The sequence below is a fragment of the Penicillium canescens genome (assembly GCF_028828765.1).
Source record: "Penicillium canescens strain IBT 15451 chromosome Unknown utg000011l_segment0_segment0, whole genome shotgun sequence".
Classification (NCBI taxonomy): Eukaryota; Fungi; Ascomycota; class Eurotiomycetes; order Eurotiales; family Aspergillaceae; genus Penicillium; species Penicillium canescens.
The window spans coordinates 1379301-1396557 of NW_026703973.1; the positions used below are offsets into that span (position 1 = coordinate 1379301).

The following is a 17257-nucleotide window of genomic DNA, read 5'->3' on the forward strand; positions in this document are numbered from 1 at the left end:
ATGGTGTGAGAAGTGAGGTCGACGTCGAAAGTGTCCAAGTGGAAAAGCGGCGAAGCTTAGTCATCCACACAGACGGGGCCAGATTAAGGGACAAGTTGACCCTCTCCGTTGCGCATCATAACTCTTTAATGATTTCAAGGGCGAGGGGTGTTGGTTTACACTAATTGCTTGTTCTTGACTCCTACCCGGACTCCTATCTCCGGGAGATTTATCCTTTGTGTATGTTGCCAACAATGCTGATGTGGCCCCAAAACAACCCCAGAACTGACAACTTGCAGCTCTCCTTCGTTACTCCCTAATCCACCACCATGGCGTCGTTCCTCGAAAACACCTACAGTTTGGTCCATCTGGACAACACTGCAGATCAGCCGACCGTGCAGGAGCTGAAATTGCAGCTGGAGAAGGGCAATGATGAGACCAAGTTGGAAACCATGCGGACGATTATCACGATCATGCTCAATGGCGATCCGATGCCGCAAATCCTTATGCACATCATTCGCTTTGTTATGCCGTCTAAGAGCAAGCCGTTGAAGAAGCTGCTATATTTCTTCTATGAAATTTGTCCGAAGCACGACTCGTCCGGCAAGCTCAAGCAGGAGATGATCTTGGTCTGGTAAGGGTGCTTCCAGGCATTGCGTGTTGGTCTCTTTGGTCTAACAATTTTTGGCTCTCCAGTAACGGTATTCGCAACGACCTTCAACACCCCAACGAATATATCCGAGGAAACACCCTTCGATTCCTTTGCAAACTCCGCGAATCGGAACTCATCGAGCCCCTCCTTTCCTCCGCGCGTTCGTGTCTGGAACACCGCCACGCCTATGTGCGCAAGAACGCAGTCTGGGCTGTGGCTTCTATCTTCCAGCACTCCGAACCCCTCATTCCCGATGCGCCGGAGCTGATCCAGACTTTCCTCGAGGGCGAGACCGACAGCACCTGCAAGCGCAATGCCTTTGCGGCGCTCATGTCCATCAGCCACCAAAAGGCACTCGAGTATCTGCGCACTACATTCGACACTATTCCCAACACAGATGAGCTGCTCCAGCTAGCAGAGTTGGAGTTCCTCCGGAAAGACGCAGTACAGAACACTCAGAACAAGGTGGGTTGGAGAAATCGAAGCTGGTGTCTCAGGCATTACTAACGGAGAATAGTCACGATACTTGAAACTCATGCTCGAGCTCCTCGATGCCTCTACAAGTACTGTTGTTTACGAAGCCGCCACATCTCTTACCGCCCTCACCAGCAATCCCGTCGCCGTTAAAGCTGCCGCGAGTAAGCTGATTGAGCTCGCCATCCGGGAAGCCGACAACAACGTGAAGCTTATCTGTTTGGACCGCGTGGACCAACTGAGAATTCGCAATGAGGGTGTCCTGGATGACTTGACCATGGAGGCCCTCCGTGTTCTCAGCAGCCCTGACATCGATGTCCGGAGAAAGGCTCTCAGCCTTGCCATGGAGATGGTCTCCAGCAAGAACGTTGAAGAAATCATCATGCTCCTCAAGAAGGAACTAGCCAAGACCGTCGACGAACAATATGAACAGGTAGGTTGTGCAACCAATTTGCAGATCCCAGTGCTAACTCCTCCTATAGAACAGCGAGTACCGTCAACTCCTGGTGCAGTCAATACACTCTTGCGCCATCAAGTTCTCTGAAATTGCTGCCAGCGTGGTCGATCTGCTGATGGATTTCATTGCCGACTTCAACAACAACTCCGCCGTCGATGTGATTTCATTTGTGAAGGAGGTTGTCGAGAAGTTCCCCGACCTACGCGGGTCGATCGTGGACCGCTTGGTCTCGACGTTGAGCGAGGTTCGGGCTGGAAAGGTTTACCGCGGAGTTCTGTGGGTTGTTGGTGAATACTCTTTGGAGGAGAAGGATATTCGCGAGGCTTGGAAGCGGATCAGAACCAGCCTCGGTGAAATCCCTATCCTGGCATCCGAACAGCGTCTTCTGGACGAGGTTCCTGATGATAATGCCCTGCTTCTGGAACACGCCAACGGAGCCAAGGCCGCGCCTACCGGATCTCGAAAGGTGCTCGCAGATGGAACATATGCAACCGAGAGTGCTCTCACCAGCCAGTCGGCAGCTGCTGCTCGCCTAGAAGCCGTCAAGGCCGCACAGAAGCCCCCTCTGCGTCAACTTATTTTGGATGGCGACTACTACCTGGCGACTGTTCTCTCTTCGACTTTGACCAAGTTGGTTATGCGCCATTCCGAGGTCTCTCAAGACACTGCCCGTACCAACGCTCTCCGTGCCGAGGCCATGCTGATCATGATTTCGATCCTTCGTGTTGGCCAATCTCACTTCGTCAAGGCTCCCATTGATGAAGATTCCGTCGACCGTATCATGACCTGTGTGCGCTCTCTGGCTGAGTTCTCCGAGAAGAAGGAGCTAGAGGTTTCTTTCCTGCAGGATACCCGGAAGGCGTTCCGCGCCATGGTTCAGGTTGAGGATAAGAAGCGGGCTGCAAAGGAGGCCGTGGAGAAGGCTAAGACCGCTGTGCAGATTGACGATGCCATCCCGATCCGTCAGTTCACCAAGAAGAACACCGTCGAGGGTGCTGAAGAGATCGAGCTTGATCTTGTCAAGGCTACCGGTGGTGACTCGACCGTAGAGAACGTCGCTTCGAAGCTCAGCCGGGTGGTGCAGCTGACCGGTTTCTCCGACTCAGTCTATGCCGAAGCCTATGTCACCGTACACCAATTTGACATTGTCCTCGATGTGCTGTTGGTCAACCAGACTACTGAGACCCTGCAGAACCTCTCCGTGGAGTTCGCAACCCTCGGTGACCTCAAGGTTGTTGAGCGGCCATCCACCAACAACCTCGGCCCCCGTGACTTCCTCAACGTCCAGGCTACAGTGAAGGTTTCCTCAACCGACACCGGTGTCATCTTCGGTAACATCGTCTACGACGGCGCCAGCTCCACTGAGACCCACGTGGTAATCCTCAACGACATCCATGCCGACATCATGGACTACATCCAGCCTGCCCACTGCACCGAGACCCAGTTCCGGACCATGTGGACCGAGTTCGAGTGGGAGAACAAGGTCAACATCAACTCCAAGGCCAAGACTCTCCGCGAATTCCTCAAGCAGTTGATGGAGAGCACTAACATGGCTTGCCTGACACCTGATGCTTCCCTCAAGGGCGACTGCCGATTCTTGAGTGCTAACTTGTATGCCCGCAGTGTATTCGGTATGTTTCTATTCCTCTGAGATATCTACACAGCGACTAACCATGACCTAGGCGAGGATGCACTGGCCAACCTGAGTATCGAGAAAGAGGGAGACGATGGGCCAATTACTGGCTTTGTTCGGATAAGAAGTCGCTCACAGGGCCTAGCACTGAGCTTGGGCTCTCTGAAGGGCCTCAAGGCGGCGACTGCATAAGTCGATGTTTTTCCAGCGGTTTGCGGTCTATGATTTTCGTTCCTCTTTTCTTCATTTTGCCGTGTCTTCTGTTCCCCATGTTCATTTCTCGAGACAAATTGTTCACTTATAGTCTCTTTATTGTAGATGAGATGGAGGTCTCATCGGGAGTAGTGGATAGAGAACAATGGTTTTGATCTTCATAAATGTGTATCCTGCAGGGCTACTTAGGTAGCTATATAAGCGCTAGTAGGTTGGCTAACCGTTGATACCAACCAAACATCTCTGTACATGGGTCCCTTGAGAACTAGGACTTATTTCAACAGTCATAGACCGTAAATTATATACAATTCAATAAAATGAACCTGTCTTCTATAAAGCATCCCTCGCAATAGGGGAATTTCCAATTGGGTCTCAGCTGCAGGGACGGGCCCACCGGACCTCCGCGGCTCCCGATGCTAGCTGCATATCTTTGTTACTTGCAACATATTGTTACTCCCCCTCAACTCCCTATAATGATTTAAATCCCTCTATCATCAAAAATGTCAACCGCAGACACCGCACAAGATGTACATGACTCAACAGTGACAGTCGACTCCGTGTCACTAACACTGGGCACCGATTCCCTCCTCATAGTCGGTACATTGCGCCACCCCATAACCAGCTCTTTGCCCATGACTGACACACACACCAGACGACCGCTCAGCTCGTCCAAACCGTCGCTGCTGTGGATTATTCAAGTCAGGTAAGGAACAGCTGCACAGGCCTACCCACAGCCCCTCTCACGCCCTCTGATCGGCGCGAACCTGCCCTGTAACTAGTTCTAACCTCGGTCCCGATACAGCACCCCAAACCACACACGCCATCTCACTGTACAACGTTCTCGGCGCTGAAGTCACAGCCTCGAACCTCGTTATCGCCTACGCGCAGCCGGCCGGCAAGGACGATGTAGCCGTCGCGACGGTTCAATACCCCATCATCGAAAAAGAGAAGAAGCTCGTTGAGGCGTGGGTTGGGAAATTGATCGATTCGGCTTATGGCAAGGCAATTCGCGGGAAGAGACTGAAGGTCCTGGTTAATCCCTTTGGTGGCAAGGGCACTGCGGCGAGTTTGTACCAGAGGTATGCGGCCCCGGTCTTCGCGGCTGCCAAGTGTCAGGTTGATGTGCAGAGTACTGAGCACCGTGGTCATGCTATTGATATTGCGGAGAAGCTTGATGTCGATGCGTATGATGCCATTGTTTGTTGCTCTGGTGATGGGTTGCCGTATGAGGTTTTCAATGGCTTGGGTAAGCGGCCTGATGCCCGGACGGCGCTGGTGAAGACTGCTATTGCTTTGCTTCCTTGTGGTTCTGGCAATGGATTGACGTGGAATTCTTTTGGGACTGGTAGTGTCTCCATTGCGGCGCTGGCTATTGTCAAGGGATTGAGGACGCCGCTGGATTTGGTTTCCATCTCGCAGAAGGATTCGCGCACGCTCTCTTTCCTCTCTCAGTCTTTTGGTATCGTTGCTGAGTCAGATTTGGCTACTGAGAACATTCGGTGGATGGGTGCTCAGCGTTTCACATACGGTTTCTTGGTTCGCTTGATGCGGCAGACGATATGGCCGTGCGATCTAGCCGTCAAGGTGGAGATTGGAGACAAGGAGGCGATCAAGGAGCACTATGCTTCCTGGTCCACACGTCCTGAAGAGTCTGGTGTCGACGTCAAACGTCTTGAGGCTGCAGCACAGTCACCGGAACTACCAGAGCTCAAGTACGGTTCAGTCACCGACGATGTACCTAGCGACTGGCAAGTTGTTCCGGGTGAAACGATGGGCAATTTCTATGCAGGAAACATGGCAATTATGTCGAAGGACACAAACATGTTCCCAGCTACCCTACCCAATGACGGACTCATGGACGTAGTGACCATTGACGGCAGAGTTAGTCGTGGCACCGCGATCACAATGATGAACGAGATCCCCAGTGGACGCTTCTTCGACATGCCAGAGCTCAATATCCGCAAAGCATCTGCGTACCGTCTAGTGCCTCATCAGAAGGAAGGATATATCAGCATTGACGGTGAACGTGTGCCCTTCGAAGCGTTCCAGGCTGAGGTTCACCAAGGGCTCGGTACGATTCTCACCAAGTCGGGCCGCATCTACGAAGCAGAAGGACCTCGATAATTCCTTTTGTTAAGTTTGCATACTGAGCGTCGAAGGAGCTGCTGAATGCCGTATTGTTTCTTTCGGCTGTTATATATACGCTCGATGCTTTCCCATGTCTTTGCATCCACTCAGTGATACCCTAGCGCAAGAGACTTGGTGTTTTGTTGATATGTTAACTTGTATTAGACAATTGGTGCTCTGTGGTCAGACTGTATATTATAACAGAATAAAACAGACATGTCAATGCATTTTCGCGGTCCTGTACTCCGTAGACCCGAAGGTCTACTATTACACCAACTTCGACCTCAAACATCGTGATTGGTATGGTATAATCGCTACCACGCTGTGCAATGAATTCATTTTGTATGTACACAATCCCATACATACGACAAGACATCTACTCATCACCAAAACCACCCCACTCCTCCTCCTCACTATCATCCTCCTCAGACTCTCTCGTCCGAACACCCCACTCGACTAGGCGATCATCATCCAAAGCCTCAGCGGCCCTCGTACGAACAGGCTTGTAAGGACTCTCAGTGCGGAGCTTCTCCAGCGGTCGCAAGATAAGCTCCATAGGAATTTCACCCTTAATCTTCCGCTTAGGAGCCTCTTCACCACCCTCCTCCTCAAACTCAAGAACCTTCTCCAACTCATCAACCCAGATATCGACAAGATGGTAACGCAGCCCATCAGGCCCGTGGGGCATAGGCACGAAATTAGGATCGCCCTCGTCCTTTGGCTGGTCGGGATCATAGTTCAGAGGGCAAAGAGGACCTTCCTCGATAATGGAGATATAAGCTGCCAGATCGGGGAATTTGGCCTCGTCGTCTTCGTCGTTGGTCTTGTCGTCTTCGGTGGCGGGCTCGGCCTCGGCCTGTGTCTGTTTCTTCTGCTTCTTGCCGGGGCCTTGCTTGGCGGCATCTTCGCGCTTACGCTTTTTCCCGTCGGGCTTTGTTGATGGGTTCTTCACTAGGAGCTCGAATGCAACGCCTACGTAGCAACGGATCAGGAAGAGGTACTTGTCCAATCGGAGACGGTCTAGTGAGTGGAAATCTCGGCCGATGGTAATCCAGAAGGCGCGCAAGAAGCGGTGCAGGGTTTCTTTGGGGAGGGTTGGGACGAGGGAGTAGGAGAGTGCGCGGGCGAGGGCTTGTTGTGTGAGGGGTCGGTCGGAGTGGTAGAAGCCTGGTAATTATTAGATTTCTGTGGTGTTTGTTTAACAGGTCTCGTGGATTTCCTTACAGAAGAACAGTCCCTTCCACAGCTTGAGGAGGTCGATGAGGGTCAGATCGGTGCGTGAGCGCAGGAACTGAGTGAGAGATTCGAGGGCCTTGTCGCGGACCTTTCGGTCTGAAGAGAAGGAACTTGATTAGTTTCGCGCGGCTCATTTGCAAAGAATGACCACATACCACTGGAGCCAAGCTCCCTCACAAAGGGAGTTTTTTGGCCGTCCATAGTAAATTTCTATAGGATCGGCGATTGAGGCGATTGAGGCAGTTTTGATGTTGGAGGGAGGGCAGTGGCTGATCTCTAGAAAGGTATAAGGAGGCCACCTTTAGAGATATCTGTTCAAGGGAATCAATTCCAAACTCGAGATCGAACTGTCTTGGAGAGCGGAGACTGCGATAAATTATTTTTTTCCTTTGCGATAGGTGTTTGCACTGTTTGTTGGAGGAGCTACATTGCGGGAGGTGATTGGCTGGCTGTTGTGGCCTGAGGCGGCGACATTGCTACTATGAAGACATCAGACTACGTTTATACTTCACTTCTTACTACTCATCTCCCATGCTTGATTAAACCCTTCAGAGGAGCCAATATAAATGTTTTATCTTCGAAATCCGTCAGATACTGATACATGTAACATCTTGACTTGCCATTGCTGCATCCGGCTTCCCCGGGTTCCATCGTTTGAACCACAGAACCACAGCCGTGTGGTGTTGACATCACGACTACTAATTTTGCCAAATAGGATCACAGGATGACTGGGGTAAATACTTCCTATTTTGGATCAGGGGTCTGGATGCTACACAGAAATTTTCTATAAGCTGGTCACTCCGCCGAGATGTCCAGGACTTTAGAATTACATCTATGGTTTATTTCCTCCTATGGATTTTATGCTTTGGGAGTCAATAGTTTATGTTAGCCCTAGGATTTTATTGCTTCCGGGGACATACTGGTAGGGTTTTCAATATTAAATTCATCTATCATGGCGCAGCAAGAGGAAGACCACGAGGCCATCGAGCCTACCTCTTCCCAGCACGACGGCCACGAACCACAGTCAAGCTCTGATTCCTCTCCGGAAGATACTTCTGCCCAATCAAGGCGCCATGGGGTGGTGTTTGACTATATCCGCCCTGAGGACCGCGCAGAACTTTCTCGCATCGCGTCAAACTTCCCTCGGCACCGTGCCAGCGACTCTGGCATATCTGGAATGACAAATGTCGAACGCAAAGACACACTCGAAGATGTCCAGCTAGGGGACCCAGTCCTCGATCCTACAAGCGACCAGTTTGACCATTACAAGTGGGCTCGCATGATGCTGAAGCTGATGGACAAAGAAGGTGTTCCCGTCCGCAAATCAACCGGTGTGGTTTGGGAGAACCTCAACATCTCTGGCTCAGGAGCTGCATTGCAGTACCAGAAAAATGTTGGATCGGTCCCGTTGGCGCCGTTCCGGCCTCAGGAATACCTTTCTTGCGGGCGCCGTGCACCGCAGAAAAAGATTCTGCGCAATTTTGATGGTGTTCTGGAGAGCAGCGAGCTGTTGATTGTGCTTGGACGTCCTGGGAGTGGTTGCTCAACTTTCCTTAAAACCCTTTCTGGCGAGCTACACGGCTTGAAGCTGGATAAGGAGTCGGATATCCAGTACAATGGCATTCCAATGGAGAAGATGCACAAGGAATTCAAAGGAGAAGTCCTCTATAACCAGGAGGTTGATAAGCACTTTCCTCATCTCACCGTCGGCCAGACTCTTGAGTTTGCTGCTGCTGCTAGGACTCCTGAACATCGGTTGAATGGGATCAGTCGAACATGTTACGCGAAACATATCACTCAGGTGGCCATGGCTGTGTTGGGGTTGAGTCATACATACAACACCAAGGGTATGTTGAGATTTTGATCCGAAATGATTAAGCTAAATGTCTCTACAGTTGGAGATGACTACATTCGCGGAGTATCTGGAGGTGAGCGAAAGCGAGTCAGGTATGTAACCCTCAAATTACAGAACCCAGATGCTAATCTTCGCATTTAGTATTGCTGAGATGGCACGTAAGTCATAGCTACTATCCATTGCTTATCCCCAAGCTAATGTCCATTTAGTTTCTGGAGCCCCAGTTGCAGCATGGGATAACAGTACCCGAGGCTTGGACTCTGCAAGTGCCTTGGAGTTTGCCAAATCACTCAGAGTATCCGCAAACCTGATTGGCAGCTGCCACGCGGTTGCAATCTATCAAGCCTCGCAGGCAATCTATGATATCTTCGACAAGGTCATTGTCTTGTATGAAGGCCGAGAAATCTTTTTCGGCCCTTGTAATCAAGCCAAAGACTATTTCTTGGATATGGGCTGGGAGTGTCCTGCGCGCCAAACAACCGGTGATTTCTTGACCTCTGTCACCAATCCACAGGAGCGTACCGCTCGTGAAGGGATGGAGAACAAAGTTCCTCGCACTCCTGACGACTTTGAGAAGTACTGGAAAAACAGTTCTCATTATGCCGCACTTCAAAAACATATTTCTCAATACCGAGAGGAGTATCCGCTTGGAGGAGAGGCCGAAAGGAGCTTCAATGAGACGAAGAGACTCCGGCAGGCAAAGCATGTTCGGCCCAAGAGTCCATATGTCATTTCGATTTCGATGCAGGTCAAGCTTTGTACGAAGAGAGCTTACCAACGGTTTGTCTTAGCCTTTGACTACGATGTGATCACAATTGACACTATCTCTAGAATTTGGAATGACAAGCCTTCCACAATGACAACGGTCATCGGACGTATAGCCATGTCCTTGATTATTGGATCGATTTATTTTGGGTAAGTCTATGTATCATACGGTGGGATTTCTGGCATGTTGCTTATTCGCACAGAACCCCCAACGCATCGGCAGGATTTCAAAGTAAAGGCGCAGCACTTTTCTTCTCGGTTCTGTGAGTACTCCTCGAGATCCTTTCTTAAGTCTATCTGGTGGAAATATCTAGTATGTAGACTAACGATTCTATCCAGAATGAATGCCCTCATCAGTATCACGGAGATCAACTCTCTCTACGATCAGCGACCAATCGTTGAGAAGCAAGCATCCTACGCCTTTGTCCATCCATTTACAGAATCGCTAGGAGGAATCGTCGCCGATATACCTGTCAAATTCGTATCAGCAGTCGTGTTCAACGTCATTTTCTACTTTTTGGCCGGTCTAGTAAGTCGAAGACAATCCCCAACCTTCTAATTTGAACCGATCTGACCAAAATATACAGCGATACGAGCCCTCGCAATTCTTCATATTCTTTCTCTTCACTTTCCTGAGCACTCTCGCAATGTCAGGCGTATTCCGAACATTGGCAGCATCTACAAAAACCCTTGCACAGGCCATGTCCTTAGCTGGAGTGATAGTCCTAGCAATCGTCATCTACACTGGCTTTGTGATCACCGTACCTGAAATGGTTGTTTGGTTTAGCTGGATTCGATGGATCAATCCAGTCTATTACACCTTCGAAGCATTGATTGCAAACGAGTTCCATGGCCGTCGCTTTACATGTTCACGGTTTATCCCTGCTTATCCCAGTCTCACTGGAGATTCATTTATATGTGCCGTGCGAGGTGCTGTGGCGGGAGAACGGACTGTGTCCGGTGATGCCTACATTGAAACTCAGTATAGGTATACCTATGCGCATGAATGGCGCAATTTGGGGATCTTGATTGGGTTTTGGATCTTTTTTGTATCCCTGTATCTGCTTGCCTCGGAGCTTAATTCGTCTACCTCTTCGAAAGCTGAGTTCTTGGTTTTCCGTCGAGGCCATGTTCCCGCTCATCTGCGACACCTTAGGAACGGAGGAGGAAGCACCGGCTCAGCGGAGGTCAAGCAGGAAAAGCATTCAGAAGCCGACAAAGATACTTCTGCCATTCCAGCTCAGCATGATATCTTCACCTGGAGAAATGTCTGCTATGACATCCCAGTCAAAGGGGGCGAACGACGTCTACTTGATAATGTCTCTGGCTGGGTCAAGCCCGGCACATTAACAGCTCTGATGGGTGTATCGGGTGCCGGGAAAACGACTCTGCTTGATGTTCTGGCTAAACGGGTCTCTATTGGTGTTGTTACCGGGGATATGCTGGTCAACGGAAAAGCCCTCGATGCCAGTTTTCAGAGGAAAACGGGCTATGTTCAGCAACAGGACTTGCACCTTCCGACGGATACTGTCAGGGAGGCACTTCGGTTCAGTGCTTTGTTGCGCCAGCCTAAGACTGTTTCCAAGAAAGAAAAATATGATTACGTCGAAGAGGTCATCGACATGCTTGGTATGCAGGATTTTTCAGATGCCATCGTCGGCACACCTGGAGAAGGATTGAACGTTGAGCAGAGGAAGTTGTTGACAATTGGAGTCGAGTTGGCTGCAAAGCCTGCTCTTCTTATTTTCCTCGATGAGCCTACTAGCGGATTGGACTCGCAAAGCTCATGGGCTATCTGCGCTTTCTTGCGAAAGCTAGCTGAACATGGCCAGGCGGTTTTATCGACGATTCACCAGCCCAGTGCATTGCTTTTCCAACAGTTTGATCGTCTTCTGTTCCTCGCCAAGGGAGGAAGAACTGTCTACTTCGGTGAAATCGGAGACCAGTCTCGGACTCTCCTGGACTACTTCGAGGGCAATGGAGCCAGGACCTGTACTTCACAGGAAAACGTAAGACCGAACTTCCTCGATCTTCGAGCCACACTCACTAATAGATAACCAGCCTGCGGAATATATGCTTGAAATCATCGGTGCCGGCGCATCTGGAAAGTCAACCCAAGACTGGGGTCAGGTATGGAAACAAAGCCAAGAAGCCAGAGATGTCCAAGCCGAGATCGACCGCATCCACGACGAGCGAGCCGCAGCAAACTCCAGCGAAGAAGGTGAATCCCAGACAGGTGAATACGCAATGCCATTTACCTCACAGTTATGGCAAGTCACCTACCGATCATTCCAAGGTTTCTGGCGCGAACCATCCTATGTATGGGCAAAGATCATGCTGGCAACGATGTCCGGGCTATTCATCGGATTCACCTTCTTCAAGCCAGACATTTCTCTACAGGGGCTCCAGGATGTCTTGTTCAGCGCTTTCATGCTAACCTCAATCTTCTCAACGCTCGTACAACAGTATGCAACCTACTCCACAAACTTTTCAAAATCACACTAACACTTGTCTCCAGGATCATGCCCAAATTCGTAGTTCAGCGTTCCCTCTACGAAGTACGCGAACGTCCCTCAAAAGCATACTCCTGGGGCGCATTCCTGATAGCAAACGTCATCGTCGAAATCCCATATCAAATCTTCATTGGAGTCATCAGCTGGGCATGCTACTACTACCCGATCTATGGCTCAGCCCAAGCTTCCCAGCGCCAGGGCTTGATGCTACTATTCGTCGTTCAGTTCTATATTTTCACATCTACTTTCGCATCCCTTGTGATCTCGTCCCTACCCGACGCCGAAACGGGTGGTACCATTGCCACACTCTTGTTTATCATGGCCTTGACCTTCAACGGTGTTATGCAACCGCCGAACGCCCTGCCCGGGTTCTGGATCTTCATGTACCGTGTCTCGCCGCTGACATATCTGATTGCTGGCATTACGGCGACGGGTTTGCATGCTCGTCAGGTTCATTGTGCGGATGCTGAGCTTAGTGTCTTCAATCCGCCTGCTGGGTTGTCCTGTGGTGCGTACCTTGATCCGTATGTCCAGGCTGCTGGTGGTCAGCTCTATAATCCTACTGCTATGAGTGGATGTCAGTTCTGTCAGCTGCAGAATGCGGATCAGTATTTGTCTTCCAGTAATATCTGTAAGTTTTTCTCCGTATGTTTCTTCTTTTTTGTTGGCTCTGGTACTGACTTGGTTAATAGTCTACAGTGAACGCTGGCGCAATTTCGGTCTCGGCTGGGCCTATATCGGTTTCAATGTGGCTGGTACTGTTCTGCTCTACTACATGTTCCGTGTTAAGCATTACAACCCTACCTCATTGGTGCGCGGTATTGGACGGGGCGCTTCGTTCTTGTGTCGGGTCTTTAAGCGGCGATCTGGACAGACGCCTAAGGGCAAGGAGGCGGATAATGGTCGGTTGGTTTGATCAGTTTTGTATTTTATTTGATGGAATTTGAGTAGTTTCTTGAAGCATATTCATCTAAGTATGCCATTCAACCTTGTCATGATGTAGATTGGTTGCGTTACGTTCATTCAGCTTCGTCGGTTGAATTTAGATGCTACATAAACCAATGGTGTTAGAGCATTGCAATATCATGATACATATAAGACTCGCTGCGAATCGTTTCATAAATCGCAGACATCATGTCATAGATCAGTCTGCTTTCGTATTAAAGAAGGATAGGTAAATCTGAAAGAGGGGATGCCGAAGTAAATGGAACAGACGTGTTAGGTGGAGTTGAAGTAAAAGACAAGGGGTATTGTGCAACGAGATCAGAAAAAAGAAAAAAGAAAGAAACGCCAGAACGCTAGAGATCCAAGAGGAATAGAGAGGTGGTAGGAAAGCAGACACAAAAGAAACAGGCCAGAGCAGATCTGTATCCAAGAGAACGGCGATCAGCAGCCCTAGGATCACCGTCGAATACCGGACCCGTTAGGTGAAACGACCAAAGCGTTAACAACATGGCCAATCTTCCAGCCTTGATCAAGCAAAGGCTGCTGCTCCTTGAGCAAATGACCAAGATAAGCAATCCGGACGCGCGCATTGTCCGCAAGCTACAACACAATTAGCATCATATCCCAAACCGCACCGAAGCAGCCAAGCACCCAAGACTCACCTCAGCCTCCTGATGCACCCTCCTCGCTAAAAAGCCAACAGTCTGCCCCTTCCCCACAGAAAGCACCAAATCAGGTCCTTCGCGATCACTCAATCTCGCAAGCACGCGGATCAAATCACGCTCACTCGTCTTCCCTTTCTCATCCCTCCGGCGCTCAATATCCCGCGCAATCAACTCATCCCCAGAAGCATCATCCGTAGCAAGCTTCCCATCCCGAAGCCCGTCATCATCAAGCTCATCATCCTCATCCTCATCCTCATCCTCATCATGGCCATCCCCCGGCTCCGAAACAGTCGCATCCGTATCTGCCGTCACAACCATATTCTCGGGATCACTAACAATACACTGCGGAAGCCGATAAAGCACCCCCTGCTGATCATAGCACCCCTCACACAGATCACCGGTGGGGACCGTAACGCCCGCTGCATCGACGATACTCTGCGCGGTAGCAAGATCGCCCGTGCGCATGAGCGATATAGCGCTCGCGACTGCGGCCCAGACTTCCGGGCGCCCTGTTACGCGCGTTTCGAAGAACTCGGTGCGTTCGCGGTCTAGCTGGGCACGTGTCCAGGTTCGTCGTTTGCTGTGCCAGACATGGTTGCGCACCGGTTCATTGTAGTGCTCGTCTAAGGGGAGGTTTGGGGCGTGTCTGATTCGTCGGTTTGTTCTTCTTGCTGTTGGGGTTGCGGGGGTTGTACCATTGCGGTTTGTTGAGCTCGTGTGGTTTTGGGTGTGTTGATGATTGTAGGTATACGGCGAATCTTGTTGGTCGTCATCTGGCGACGGCACGGAGGAGCAGCAGCCCTGTTTTGAGAAGTTTCATGTTAGTTTTGTCTTTGTGGTTCTGATACGGTGGTCCTTGGAGCTGGGGTAGAGCTGGGAATCGGTCTGGTTGTGAAGGGCGCTGGTCGCGTGACGTTCAATAGGTGCCAAGCAATGGGATTTGTGCTTAGGTAGATTGCAGGGAGTTGAGGAGGTTGAAAACAGGGATACTCTTACCATCTTGCATGTCAAGAGCCTCCATAAGCTGAGGGGAGTGTCGAGAGGGGAGAATGACGGAACTAAATTAGAGCAGAGCACAGACCGCAAGGATGACTTCAAGAGGGGAACCAGGTGGAGTAGGCAGAGTAAGTGATTTAAAGGAGAATATGAGAGAAACAACGGAAATTAGAAGAATTAGGAGATTTAGGAAGACAAAGAGGAACCTTGGAAGGTTGGAAGGGTACATTCCAAGCGTAGGTTAATCGCGCATCTCGTCTACTTTATACTGTCACCGTGGGCCTCAAATGATCGACAATGCTTAGTTTGTAAGCTTTGACCACAACGGTCTATAAATATTTACATATATATCTGATGCGTATTGATACGTTCTATTTATTCATCTTCATCGTCACTTCCAAAAATAGCCTTAAAGACCGCATCACCAGGCCTCTCTGCCTCCAGGGCATCGTTGCGCTCTGGTTCAACTGCCGGACGTGGGGGCTCAGCAGTAGATTGGCCAGTGGCACCAGGAATATGACCTAGCGACTCCATGAGGAGCTGGTTCATGACATCTTGCGAAATCAACTCCTTAGGTTTAGTGTTAGGTCCAGTATCAGCTTGGTATCCGGCGGACTGGAACCGTGTGCTTGGTTGAGACTCGGATGCGCCCGGTCGTTCACCGGGATCAAGCTGCACATGTGCCGGAGGTTTCACGTTGAAACGCTTGCACAGTAGACGTGATGGATAAAATGATATGGTGCTTCGAGTCATTTGGCCGAACATGCCAATTTTGGCAGCTGCCACTGCTGGATTATCAGGCTTCTCGGCGGGTCGACTAAGGACAGAATCGGTCGAGTCGGGCGCATCGGAGGCGACCTTGGGCGCGGAAGATGCTGAGGTGAAGCGGGAGGCCATGACTCCAGACATAGGTTTGAAGACTTCTGCAGCTCGGCCGAACTCTTGCATCTCATTGACCCATTCATCGGTGTTGGAACCTTCGACCCGTTCTGGGAGGGTATCACGGAGCCCTGCACTAACTTCAAGGAAGACCCGGTAGCGGGCGCGCTTCTTCTCGTCTTCTGAATAGGGCATCCACCCACTCACGGCTCGATTTAAAGCTTGAACGGCAATCTGCTTGTCGAGCTTCGGAACGAGGTCCCAGAGGTCCTTGCGCCTCTGTGATTCGGGAACCTCGTATCCCCTAGGTGCCTTTTCTCCCAAAGCTGGAGGTAAGTTTTGGTTGCCAGTAAGTTTGGCGATTCGGTCTCGCGCCTCAGGTGTCATCCAATCAAAGATGGATTTCCCGGGCAGTTGAGCCTCACCCAGAAGGGCTGCTCTAGACGTCGGATTGAGTGATGAGGCTTTGGCGGCATCAGCTGTTGATGTGTAGTTCGAGTCGTCCCGTTTTGTAGATGAGGGCTCCTTGGCTGATGTCCAGCCCTCTGGTATTACTGGGGGATCGTAGCGCTTCTCGCTGGAAATCGACAAGCCCGACATGCCCTCAGCAAGAACGAATCCATCCAGCGGTAGACGCCCATCCCGACATTTTCTGAATCCTCCGGTTCCCCGTGAAGCTGCCAATTTCTTCGAAATAAACACCGGCTTTGAATTGAGGAGAGGGTTGGATGATGCGATTGTTGGTTTTCCATCCTCTGATTTGCCCTTCTTCTTCTTCTTTTTATCTCCTCCGATAGTCTTGTTATATGAGATCTGCGGGCCCAAAGAATAAGGGTCCTCGTCGTCTGATCCGGTGTCATTAAGGACTCCAACCCCGAACCCACCCCGCCGTGAGTTCTTTGGCTTGGAGGGCTGGGATTTCCCTTGAATGGCTAATCGCCCACCAAAGAAGGAGTCCGAATCATCGTCATCGTTGGTTTGTTTGGGCGTATGCGAATCGGATAGGCGCGCTTCACCTTCGAACCCAAGACCTTTCCGGTCGGTCTTGCGCACAAAGGCAACCAATGCCGGGTTCTCAGGCGCGAAGAGATATGTCTGCTCGGCATCTCCGCCCGACGCACCAGTCTCCTCTAACCTGGCCTTGCGACGAACTTTAGGACCGATTCCTTGGCCCTCGCGCCATCCCATCTTTTTCAGAAGCTTCACTCCATTGGTCTCGCCCCCAGTTTTCAAAATATCCATGAACCCTGCTCTCCGTGTGGCACCATGCTCAGTCGATCCAAACCCGGCAAAGTCATCCGCAGTCTGGAGTTTCCTAGAATCTTCCTGTTCCCGCAGATCGTCCTCGTCCATATAATCCTCAGGTCGTTGCTGTTGCGCCTTCTCGGCGCGATTCTGCCGAGACGATACGAAGGTCGCGGGAGTCCATCCTTCTTTCGATCCGACGGAGTTGAAGTACCTAGATAGTGTCAGCGATTGCGCCGAGCTCATGGGTATTGGGGAAGCTCACCCCGCGCTGAATCCACCTGTGAATGCACCGTGCAGGCGCTTCCTCCCCCGTTCATCGGTCACCTCCTGTTTCCATATCGGTACGAAGGAGCCGTCATCGCGGACGCTCTCATCGAGTGGTGGTAGCGGAGTTCCATAGAAGACATATGGTGATTGCTGTGATTGAAGTTCTGCCTCGAGCGTGGCGCGATTACGTTTGGTTGCCATGGCTATCGAGCCCAAGGAGTATCACCCATTGAAAGAGGCCACAGCATTTGCGAAATGCGAAAGTTGATATGTTGGACAGCTCAGAGCAAGAGCTATCCAAGGTCCATTGTTGGCCTGAGGCTTTAATTACATAATACACGAGTCAGCAATAT

At 50.7% G+C, this 17257-nt stretch overlaps 6 protein-coding genes across 6 annotated transcripts; 3 read left to right on the forward strand and 3 right to left on the reverse strand.

The window, feature by feature from the left end:
- Positions 1 to 125: 125 nt before the first annotated feature.
- N7446_013258 (coatomer subunit beta) lies at positions 126 to 3559 on the forward strand. Its single transcript, XM_058521999.1, has 6 exons — positions 126 to 219; positions 279 to 613; positions 676 to 1096; positions 1149 to 1538; positions 1588 to 3193; positions 3245 to 3559. Exons 2-6 carry the CDS (start codon positions 309 to 311, stop codon positions 3385 to 3387), a joined length of 2865 nt encoding a protein of 954 aa, XP_058365476.1. The 5' UTR covers positions 126 to 219; positions 279 to 308; the 3' UTR covers positions 3388 to 3559.
- Positions 3560 to 3908: 349 nt separating this feature from the next.
- Positions 3909 to 5532, forward strand: N7446_013259 (uncharacterized protein; the record flags this gene model as incomplete). Its single annotated transcript, XM_058522000.1, has 3 exons — positions 3909 to 4005; positions 4061 to 4111; positions 4211 to 5532. The coding sequence occupies 3 exons, from the start codon at positions 3909 to 3911 to the stop codon at positions 5530 to 5532; spliced, it is 1470 nt and encodes a 489-aa protein (XP_058365477.1).
- A 351-nt stretch (positions 5533 to 5883) lies between these two features.
- On the reverse strand, positions 5884 to 7213 carry N7446_013260 (ribosomal RNA processing 1 family protein). Its single transcript, XM_058522001.1, has 3 exons — positions 6927 to 7213; positions 6760 to 6867; positions 5884 to 6702 (listed from the first exon to the last, which is right to left on the reverse strand). Exons 1-3 carry the CDS (start codon positions 6970 to 6972, stop codon positions 5912 to 5914), a joined length of 945 nt encoding a protein of 314 aa, XP_058365478.1. The 5' UTR covers positions 6973 to 7213; the 3' UTR covers positions 5884 to 5911.
- Positions 7214 to 7723: 510 nt separating this feature from the next.
- Positions 7724 to 12820, forward strand: N7446_013261 (uncharacterized protein; the record flags this gene model as incomplete). Its single annotated transcript, XM_058522002.1, has 11 exons — positions 7724 to 8618; positions 8667 to 8718; positions 8768 to 8784; positions 8836 to 9406; positions 9458 to 9541; positions 9595 to 9654; positions 9731 to 9920; positions 9979 to 11400; positions 11453 to 11856; positions 11910 to 12535; positions 12597 to 12820. The coding sequence occupies 11 exons, from the start codon at positions 7724 to 7726 to the stop codon at positions 12818 to 12820; spliced, it is 4545 nt and encodes a 1514-aa protein (XP_058365479.1).
- Positions 12821 to 13305: 485 nt separating this feature from the next.
- Positions 13306 to 14513, reverse strand: N7446_013262 (uncharacterized protein; the record flags this gene model as incomplete). Its single annotated transcript, XM_058522003.1, has 3 exons — positions 13306 to 13449; positions 13512 to 14315; positions 14511 to 14513. 3 exons carry the CDS (start codon positions 14511 to 14513, stop codon positions 13306 to 13308), a joined length of 951 nt encoding a protein of 316 aa, XP_058365480.1.
- Positions 14514 to 14885: 372 nt separating this feature from the next.
- Positions 14886 to 17105, reverse strand: N7446_013263 (uncharacterized protein; the record flags this gene model as incomplete). Its single annotated transcript, XM_058522004.1, has 2 exons — positions 14886 to 16848; positions 16900 to 17105. 2 exons carry the CDS (start codon positions 17103 to 17105, stop codon positions 14886 to 14888), a joined length of 2169 nt encoding a protein of 722 aa, XP_058365481.1.
- Between the last annotated feature and the right edge of the window lie 152 nt (positions 17106 to 17257).